This window comes from Salvelinus namaycush, chromosome 16 (assembly GCF_016432855.1).
Source record: "Salvelinus namaycush isolate Seneca chromosome 16, SaNama_1.0, whole genome shotgun sequence".
Lineage (NCBI taxonomy): Eukaryota > Metazoa > Chordata > Actinopteri > Salmoniformes > Salmonidae > Salvelinus > Salvelinus namaycush.
Window position 1 is genome coordinate 19665821 of NC_052322.1, and position 9996 is coordinate 19675816.

Here is a 9996-nt window from a genome sequence, read left to right on the forward strand (position 1 = left end):
AACAACAAGGGAAGTGAAATGTCTTAGGAATTGTCAAAGTTTTTTCCCATGATAGTACTTTCATATTTTTATGATTGATGCACACCTGAGAACATTTCTCCATAGTCCATACAGATGGATAAATATGATATGTATGCTTCCTGTCAGTCGGATAACTGGGTCCCCTTGTGCTGGTGACTGACCAGTCTTTTGACCTAACTGTTTTCTTCTCCACCAGGCCCCCCCCATCTATAGAAGTCCTCTCTGAAGCAGCTGAGAAGGTGGTGGGTATACCTGCTTACCTCCCCAACTGTATGATGCTGAAGGACTCCATCAGTAGGGCCAGGGAGTGGCTTCAGGAAGCAGAGGCATTTCAGGTACGGAAGAATAAAACACCACGTTTTCACGATGTTATACATGATTTTTATAGAAACATTGCTCCCAGGTTGACATGTATAGGTGGAACCATTATGTATAGAAAACTTGAATTCTGTGTACTTTTATAGGATGGAGAGTCCATTCCATTATTTGACAAGCTCTCTGATATGGTTCTACGAGGACAAGCCATCCCAGTCCAGCTGGACCCTCTAAAGCATCTGGAGTTTCTGGTAGCAGAGCTGCAGGCCTGGAAAGAGTCTGCAGCTAAAACTTTCCTCATGAAAAACTCTCACTTCACTCTGCTTGAGGTAATTGTCTAATGGCTGTAATGCACCACCTATGAATGTTCCATGAGTGATGTACAATATAAAGCAGTTTATTTCCCAGAAATACATTCACCAGAATTCACAATTTTGTTCTTGTCCACAGGTTCTGTGTCCAAGATTTGAGGTTGGAGCAGGGTCTCCGAAAAGGAAGTCGAAAAAACCTAAAGACTGCAGTAAGAAGAAGATGGTGAAGCTAGACTGTCTCAGTGATGTGGAAAAAGCCCTCTTAGAGACCAAGGACACTACCTCAGCTGTAAGTACATCTACAATGGCCATGTCTCAAACTGAATACATTTTTTATTTTTCAACTCAGTTCAAAGTGCGGACCTTGGCTTTCTCTACTTCTTTCTAGTACTGGATATGTATTGTATCCCAATGCATGTTGGACATGAACTTGCATTCAAATTCTATAAATTGAAATGTTTTTACATTTATTTACCAGCTGGCAACTCTCGGGGAAGTGCGGTTACGGGAGATGTGGGCCCTCTCCTCCCTCCGGGCAGCTAACGAGTCCAAGCTCCTCCCCACGGCAGACTGCATGGACCTGAAGGTGTGTGTGTGTCAGAATCCCCCCATGGGAGCCATGTTACAGTGTGAGCTCTGCCGGGACGCCTTCCACAGCGTGTGTGTGAGGGCTCCCTCAGACTCCCGTTCAACCCAGGCCTGGCTGTGTCCAGACTGCCGACGCTCGGAGAAGCCCCCCCTGGACAAGGTCCTGCCCTTGCTGGCGTCGCTGCAGCGTATCCAGGTGCGTCTGCCGGAAGGCGATGCGCTTCACTATTTGGTTGAGAGAACAGTCAGCTGGCAACAGCGTGCGCGACAGGTCTCTGCCTCCTGTGGCCTTCCAGACCTGGAGGAGAGCTTTAGAACTTCACCATCTCCGGTTGGAAAGGTCAGTCACACCCCTTCTCTGAAATGTAGTTTTCTATCCATTTTAAAGTGATATAATTCAGAATTAAGAGACAGTTATGATAATGACCAGATTAGGAATGGATTTGATATTTACATTTTTTATATATATCAACAGCCACCATGTTTGACTCCAGAGTGGAACAGGACAAGTCATGATCAGATGGTGTTCTACACTGAGCAACGATGCATTCCTCTGCAGGGTCAGTTCTGTGTTATAAAGCAGTGTTGTAGAATCATTTGTAATTCTTATCGCTAGCTGGACTTCTTGATAACATCATTATATTGATTAGCGCTCTACTGATGACTACTGATTATTGAACCAGCTACGTTAGGTGATTGAGAACATTTCTCTTTTACAATATCCTGATGTGTGCTGTGCTGCTGCAGGTCTGAGTGTGGAGCTGGAGGAGCTGATGGTGGAAGGGCTCCTGCTGCAGGTGTCTCTGCCAGAGATCACACAGCTCTATCACGTGTTACTGAACGGGCTGGGAACGCATCACACCCACGGACGCACGTCACAGCAAGAGGACGACCCCTCGGACTGTGACAAACGCAAGCAGTGCAACTCTCAGGGAAGAAGCTCTCCACAAAAAGAGGTGTGTGTGAGCATGCTAGCTATCAAGTACTGTAACTGAGTACTTGGGGGACTGTATATTCTTTAGGTTCTACTTTATGTTCGCTCTCGTGTGCTGATAAGGGCACAGATGACAAGAAGGAGGAGTGCAGTCTAGGTGGTTTAATGACGCTGAAGATTCACGGTACGGGCACGGAACAGCACACATACCACTTAGTGGTATGGCACCTTGCATTACGTGTGTATGTGGTCTGCAAGTAAAGAGAAATAAAGATGCAATATTGAATGACAGATGTAGAGTGTATACATAATACAATCTCTAGTTCACTATACTATAAACAATATGCATGTAATAATAATGTGGCTAAAATGGCTTAATGCTATACAAGGCAATACAGAGCCATGCAACATGACCCCACTAATTAGAGATCAAAGGGGTGCCGCTGTACCTGTTCTACAAAGCATAGCACCGTACTCTTCAGTACAGGGCTACAACTGCACAATGAACTTGAAATACCTCAACAAGGTTCACGATGAAAGATACCCACATTAAAATCAAATCCAATGTTATTGGTCACATACACATATTTAGCAGAGTTATTGCAGGTGTAGTGAAATGCTTGTGGTCCTATCTCCAACAGTGGAGTGTATCTAACAATTCACAACAATACACACATGTAAAAGAATGGAATTAAGAAATATATAATTATTAGGATGAGCAATGTCGGAGTGGCATTGACTATAATACCGTGTGTGTGTACACTACCGTTCAAAAGTTTGGGGTCACTTAGAAATGTCCTTGTTTTTGAAAGAAAAACACTTTTTTTTTGTCCATTTAAAATAACATCAAATTGATCAGAAATACAGTGTAGACCTTGTTAATGTTGTAAATAAGAAGTCCACTCAGTGTTGGAATATCTACATAGGCGTACAGAGGTCCATTATCAGCAACCATCACTCCTGTATTCCAATGGCACATTGTTAGCAAATCCAAGTTTATCATTTTTTAAAAGGCTAATTGATCATTAGAAAAACCTTTTGCAATTATGTTAGCACAGGTGAAAACTGTTCTGATTTAAAGAAGCAATAAAACTGGCCTTCTTTAGACTAGTTGAGTATCTGGAGCATCAGCATTTGTGGGTTCGATTACAGGCTCAAAATGGCCAGAAACGAAGCACTTTCTTCTGAAACTCATCAGTCTATTCTTGTTCTGAGAAATGAAGGCTATTCCATGTGAGAAATTGCCAAGAAACTGAAGATCTCGTACAACGCTGTGTAATACTTCCGTCACAGAACAGAGCAAACTGGCCCTAACCAGAATAGAAAGAGGAGTGAGAGGCCCCGGTGCACAACTGAGCAAGAGGACAACTACATTAGTGTCTAGTTTGAGAAACCGACACCTCAAGTCCTCAACTGGCAGCTTCATTAAGTAGTACCTGCAAAACACCAGTCTCAACGTCAACAGTGAAGAGGCGACTCCGGGATGCTGGCCTTGAGTTGGAGGTGTGCGTGGCCACGCAGCCATAGGTGAACAAGGAGTACTGAAAGGGGCTGAGCACGCACCTTTGTGGGGCCCCTGTGTTGAGGATCAGCGTAGTGGAGGTGTTTCCGACCTTCACCACCTGGGGGCAGCCTGTCAGGAAGTCCAGGACCCAGTTGCACAGGGCAGGTTCAGACCCAGGGCCCCAAGCTTAATGATGAGGTTGGAGGGTACTATGGTGTTGAAGGCTGAGCTATGGTCAATGAACAACTTTCTTACATAGGTATTCCTCTTGTCCAGATGGGATAGGACAGTGTGCAGTGCAATGGCGATTGCATCATCTGTGGATCTATTGGGGCGGTATGCAAACTGAAGTGGGTCTAGGGTATCAGGTAAGATGGAGGTGACATGATCCTTAATTAGCCTCTCAAAGCACATGATGACAGAAGTGAGTGCTATGGTGCGATAGTAATTTACTTCAGTTACCTTTTCTTGGGTACAGGAACCATAGTGGACATCTGGAAGCAAGTGGGGACAGCAGACTGGGATAAGGAGAGATTGAATATGTCCGTAAACACTCCAGCCAGCTGGTCTGCGCATGCTCAGAGGACGCGGCTAGGTATGCCGTCTGGGCCGGCAGCCTTGCAAGGGTTAACACTCTAAAATGTCTTACTCACATCGGTCACAGAGAACGAGAGCCCACAGTCCTTGGGAGCAGGCCGCATCAGTGGCACTGTGTTATTCTTAAAGCGGGCGACGGTGTTTAGCTAATCCAGGAGCAAGACTTCAGTCTCTGCGACGTGGCTGGTGTTCCCTTTGTAGTCCGTGGTTGTCTGTAGACTCTACCACATACGTCTCGGGTCTGAGCTGTTGAATTGCGACTCCACGTTTTGCCTGTTTGATTGCCTTACGGAGGGAATAATTATACTGTTTATGTTTGTGCATATTCCCAGTCACCTTGCCATGGTTGTGGTGGTTCATGCTTTCTGTTTTGCGCGAATGCTGCCATCTATCTGCGGTTTTTGGTTTGGGTAGGTGTTAATACTCAGTGGGAACAACATCCCCTATACACTTCCTGATGAACTCAGTCACCGTGTCCGTGTATACGTCAATGTTATTCTCAGAGGCAACCCTAAACATATCCCATTCCCCGTGATCAAAACAATCTAGAACCATGGATTCCGATTGGTCAGACCAGCGTTGAATAGATCTTAGCACGGGTACTTCCTATTTTGACTTTCTGCGTATAGGAAGGTAGGTGCAAAATAGAGTCGATCTGATTTGCCGAAGGGAGAGTGGGGGAGGGCCTTGAAGCCATCCCGGAAGGGGGAGTAACGATAGTCGAGAGATTTTGTAGCACAAGTACTACAGGCAATGTGTTGATGGAATTTTGGTAGCGTGTTTTGTCAAATTTCGTTTTGTTTTAAATCCCCACCTACAATAAGTGCGGCCTCAGGATATGTGGTTTCCAGTTTGCAGAAAGTCCAGTGTAGTTCCTTGACGGCTGTCCTGGTATCGGCTTGAGAGAATATACACAGCTCTTACTATAACCAAAGAGAATTATCTTGGGAGTTAATACGGTCGACATTTGATTAAGATATTCTAGGTTGGGTGAACAAAAGGACTTGAGTTCCTGTACGTTATCACAATCACCATGTGTAGTTAATCATAAAACATACACCACCGCCTTTCTTCTTCCCAGAGTTCTTTATTCCTGTCTGCGCAATGTACTGAGAACCCAGCTGGCTGTATGGACGGGGATAGTATATCTGGAGAGAGCCATGATTCTGTGAAACAGAGTATGTTACAGTTCCTGATGTCTCTCTGGAAGGAGATCCTCACCCTAACCTTGTCTACTTTATTGTCCAAGGACTGAACATTAGCGAGTAAAATACTCTGAAGTGGTGGATGGACTCGAAGTCCACTCCGAATACCTCTTCTCTGCTGGCGGCGTCTTGAGGCAGCCTCTGGAATAAGTTCAATTGCCCTCCGCCTTTTTTCTTCCCGGATAGTTCTTTATTCATATCTGCACTGTGTACTGAGAACCCAGTTGGCTGAATGGACGGGGACAGTATATCCAGAGAGAGCCATGATTCCGTCCCTGATGTCTCTGAAAGGAGATCCTTGCCCAGAGCTCGTCTACTTTTTTGTCCAGGGACTGAACATTATCGAGTAATATACTCGGAAGTGGTGGATGGTGTTCACGCCTCCTTTTCCGACTCTGAAGTCCACTCAGAACATCTATCCTCCGCCGGTGGCATCTTGGATCAGGAATAAATTAAATTGCCTTGCAGGGTACGAACAAAGGATCCAAATTCGGGAAAGTCGTATTTCTGATCGTAATGCTGGTGAGTTACCGCCGCTCTGATATCCAAAAGTTATTTCCGGCTGTATGTAATAACACAAAAAACGTTCTGGGCTAATAATGTAAGAAATAACACAAAAAAACTAAATACTGAAAAGTTGCTTAGGAGCTAGAAGCAGAGCTTCCATGTCTTTCGGTGCCATCTTCTGGACATCTATACAGGGTATGTGGAAAGGCACTGGGGGACATTACACAATACGAATTCTAGGCTAAATGTCAGAAATAATATGATCGGAGAGACGGAGCTAGCAAGCTTCGTTACAGTTGCTAGCTCTTGATGGCTCGCAGTAGAAATGCCTAATTTGCGTATCCATAAAATGACAATAATATCCCCAAGTGCGTCTGTAGAAAAACACCTGAAGGATATTAAATATGTACTTGCATATCAACAAGGATGCACACTGGCCTTGGCTAACACAATGAAAGCTAACTAGTGGAAAACCACAGGATGGCTGGAACTTTCTCTCACTTGACTTCTCTAAGCTGGAATTGCCCAGCATGTTTTTGTCCATTTCACTGGTGGGCGGAGCTACAGCTCTGATAGAACTTAGTCATATCTATTTTACTATGATGACTACCATTTCCCCACAGCCTTTCGTACAAATACATTAAATTCAATTGTATGTATTTTTATGATTGGCCTATAAAAGCATTTGGTTTATTACTGTTACCATATCATCACTGATGAAAATAAGAAATACAGTTTACTTACTTTTAAGATGTTATGTTTTTTATCTCTTCAGGATGGCCTGAAAAAGGAAGTAGTTAACGGAGCAGAGAAGAAGGCCAAGCGACGCCTGGAGAGGGAGGCTCTGGAGATAGAGCGCAGGGACAAGGCCAAGAAGCTCCAAAACAAGAGACAGAAAATGAACAAGGATAAGAACCTGGAACGCAGGGCAGCCTCCACCTCCTCATCTCCTCGTTCCGACTTCTCCCAGTCAGACGACTCTGAAGAGGAGATGGCCATGTGTCCAGCAGAGGGATGCCAGCAGCCAGAAGGAGATGAGGTAAAATAAATCACTCACTGATAATAAGAAAATATGAAAAAAGATGAGCAATATTTTATTAATTGCGAGAACCTGATTGACTGACTGCTTGTGTTAGAGTTCAAATATGGAGAGAGGGACAGAATGCCTAGCAGTTTGTTTGTAGAAGAAATTGTAAAATGTGTTGAATGTTCAGTTCCTTGTCTGGCTTATGTCACTTGAGTTTTCTTTATTTGGTGTTTTTGACATATTTCAGGTGGACTGGGTCCAGTGTGACGGCAGCTGTAACCAGTGGTTCCACCAGGTCTGTGTGGGTGTGACAGCCGAGTTGGCTGAGAAAGAGGACTATGTGTGTGTCAGCTGTACAATAAGCGATGGCCGCTGAGGATTTGAGGAGAGAATGGATGGAGTTTTGGAAGGAAAGCTGGAAGTCTGACGGTTTTCGGCCTACTCCGTTAGCAACTCGGCCACACAAGTCAGGATGTCACAGACCTAGCTCTCCTTGTCCTCATCCCCTTTGTGACAACGGTGCTATCTCCTTCTCTTTATTGGGTTGTTGTCCAGAACTATACTGTTTGTTACTTTTTTGTATTTTTTACATATTTTTCTTTCCTCCTTTGAACTGTTTGTGGTTGTGACATGATGTGGAGTCAGTGTGCTGCATGGGTTTCCATATAATGGGTGGTGCAAAGGAGTCAAACAATAAGGCACTCTGTGAAGATCCAAGGGTATATTACAGTATATTGAACTTCCTTGCATGCAAAACCAGAGACAGATGGTGTTGGTTAAGGTCCCATCCTTCCCCATAATAAATCATGTGATAGAGAGAACTGTATTTTCTGGGAAACCCAATACTTAGTACTTCTATCATACTTCTGACTTATATCATTTTTGGTAGACTAAGTTTATTTATCTGAGCAATAATGTTTGTCTCAATTGAATTCAATGGATTGGTCTCCACTGAACTATGTGTTGATGCTTCAGCAATGGTTTGATGTACAGAACAGAAAGCATATCGACTGAGGTAAGTTACAGTTGTAGACTAGCAATGTAGCAGACAGAAGGAACTGGATCAACTGCCACATACACTATACAGTGCCTTTGGAAAGTATTCAGACCCCTTGACTTTATCCACATTTTGTTACATTATAGCCTTATTCTAAAATGGGTTAAATAAATACACATCCTCAAATCTACACACAATACCCCATAATGACAAAGCAAAATCCTGTTTTGGGAAATTTTAGCAAATTTATTAAAAATACATAAGAATTCAGACCCTTTGCTATGAGACTTGAAATTGAACTCCGGTGCATCCTGTTTCCATTGATCATCCTTGACGTTTCTACAACTTGATTGGAGTCTACCTGTGGTAATTTCAATTTATTGGACATGATTTGGAAAGGTACACACCTGTCTGTATAAGGTTACACAGCTGACAGTGCATGTCAGAGCAAAAACCAAGTCATGAAGTTGAAGGACTTGTCTGTAGAGCTCTGAGACAGGATTGTGGCGGCGCAGATCTGGGGAAGGATACCAAAGAATGTATGCAGCATTTGAAGGTCCCCAAGAACACAGTGGGCTCCATCATTCCTAAATGGAAGAAGTTTGGAACCACCGAGACTCTACCTAGAGCTGGCCGCCCGGCCAAACTGAGCAAGCGGGGAAGAAGGGTCTTGGTTAGGGAGGTGACCAATAACCCGATGGTCAATCTGACAGAACTCCAGAGTGCCTCTGTGGAGATGGGAGAACCTTCCAGAATGACAACCATCTTTAAAGCACTCCAACAAATCAGGCCTTTTATGGTAGAGTGACCAGATGGAAGCCACTCCTCAGTAAAAGGCACATGACAGCCCGCTTGGAGTTTGTTAAAAGGCACCTAAAGACTCTGACCATGAGAAACAAGATTCTCTCGTCTAATGAAATCAAGTTTAACTCTCTGGCCTGAATGCCAAGCGTCACATCTGGAGGAAACCTGGCACTATCCCTACGGTGAAGCATGGTGGTGGCAGCATCATGCTGTGGGGATGGTTTTCAGCGGCAGGGACTGGGAGACTAGTCAGGATCGAGGGAAAGATGAACGGAGCAAAGTACAGAGAGATCCTTGATGAAAACCTGTTCCAGAGTGCTCAGGACCTCAGACTGGGGCATAGCTGTGCAGAAACGCTCTCCATCCAACCTGACAGAGCTTGAGAGGGTCTGCAGAGAAGAATGGGAGAAACTCCCCAAATACAGGTGTGCCAAGCTTGTAGCGCCATACCCAATGCGGCTCGAGGCTGTAATTGCTGCCAAAGGTGCTTCAACAAAGTACTGAGTAAAGGGTCTGAATACTTATATAAATGTGATATTTATGTGTAGAATTTTTATTTATATATATATTTTTTTTAAGGCTGTAACCTAACAAAACATGGAAAAGTCAAGGGGTCTGAATACTTTCTGAAGGCTCTTTTATATACAGAAGTATGTGGACACCTTCAAATTAGTGGATTTGGCTATTTCAGCCACACCCGTTCCTGACAGCTGTATAAAATCGAGCACACAGCCATGCAATTTCCATAGACAAACTTTGGCAGTCGAATGGCCTTAGTGAAGAGCTCAGTGACTTTCAACATGCCACCTTTCCAACAAGTCAGTACGTAGAATTTCTACCCTGCTAGAGCTGCCCTGGGCAACTGTAAGTGCTGTTCTTGTGAAGTGGAAACATCTAGGAGCAACAACGGCTCAGCCGTGAAGTGGTACACCACACAAGCTCACAGAACGGTACCGCTGAAGCGCATAGTGTCAAAATTGTCGGTCCTCGGTTGCGACATTCGCGACAGGGTTCAAAACTGCCTCTGGAAGCAACGTCAGCACAATAACTGTTGGTTGGGAGCTTCATGAAATGGGTCTCCATGGCCGAGCAGCCACACACAAACCTAAGATCACCATGCGCTATGCTAAGCGTCAGCTGGAGTGGTGTGAAGCTCACTGCCATTGGACTCTGGATCAGTGGAAAC

At 44.4% G+C, this 9996-nt stretch overlaps 1 protein-coding gene across 3 annotated transcripts in view; it reads left to right on the forward strand.

Annotated features, from left to right (window-relative positions):
* The window catches only part of kdm5bb (lysine (K)-specific demethylase 5Bb), a 37860-nt gene extending 29977 nt beyond the window's left edge, over positions 1-7883 (forward strand). For all 3 annotated transcript variants that reach the window (XM_039010693.1, XM_039010694.1, XM_039010695.1), the window contains exons 21-28: positions 218-356; positions 486-665; positions 787-936; positions 1126-1575; positions 1711-1795; positions 1983-2191; positions 6758-7021; positions 7257-7883. In XM_039010693.1, the coding sequence (XP_038866621.1) occupies positions 218-356; positions 486-665; positions 787-936; positions 1126-1575; positions 1711-1795; positions 1983-2191; positions 6758-7021; positions 7257-7385 (1606 nt within the window). In that variant the 3' untranslated portion in view covers positions 7386-7883. The remainder of the gene's footprint in view (positions 1-217; positions 357-485; positions 666-786; positions 937-1125; positions 1576-1710; positions 1796-1982; positions 2192-6757; positions 7022-7256) is intronic.
* The last annotated feature ends 2113 nt before the right edge of the window (positions 7884-9996 follow it).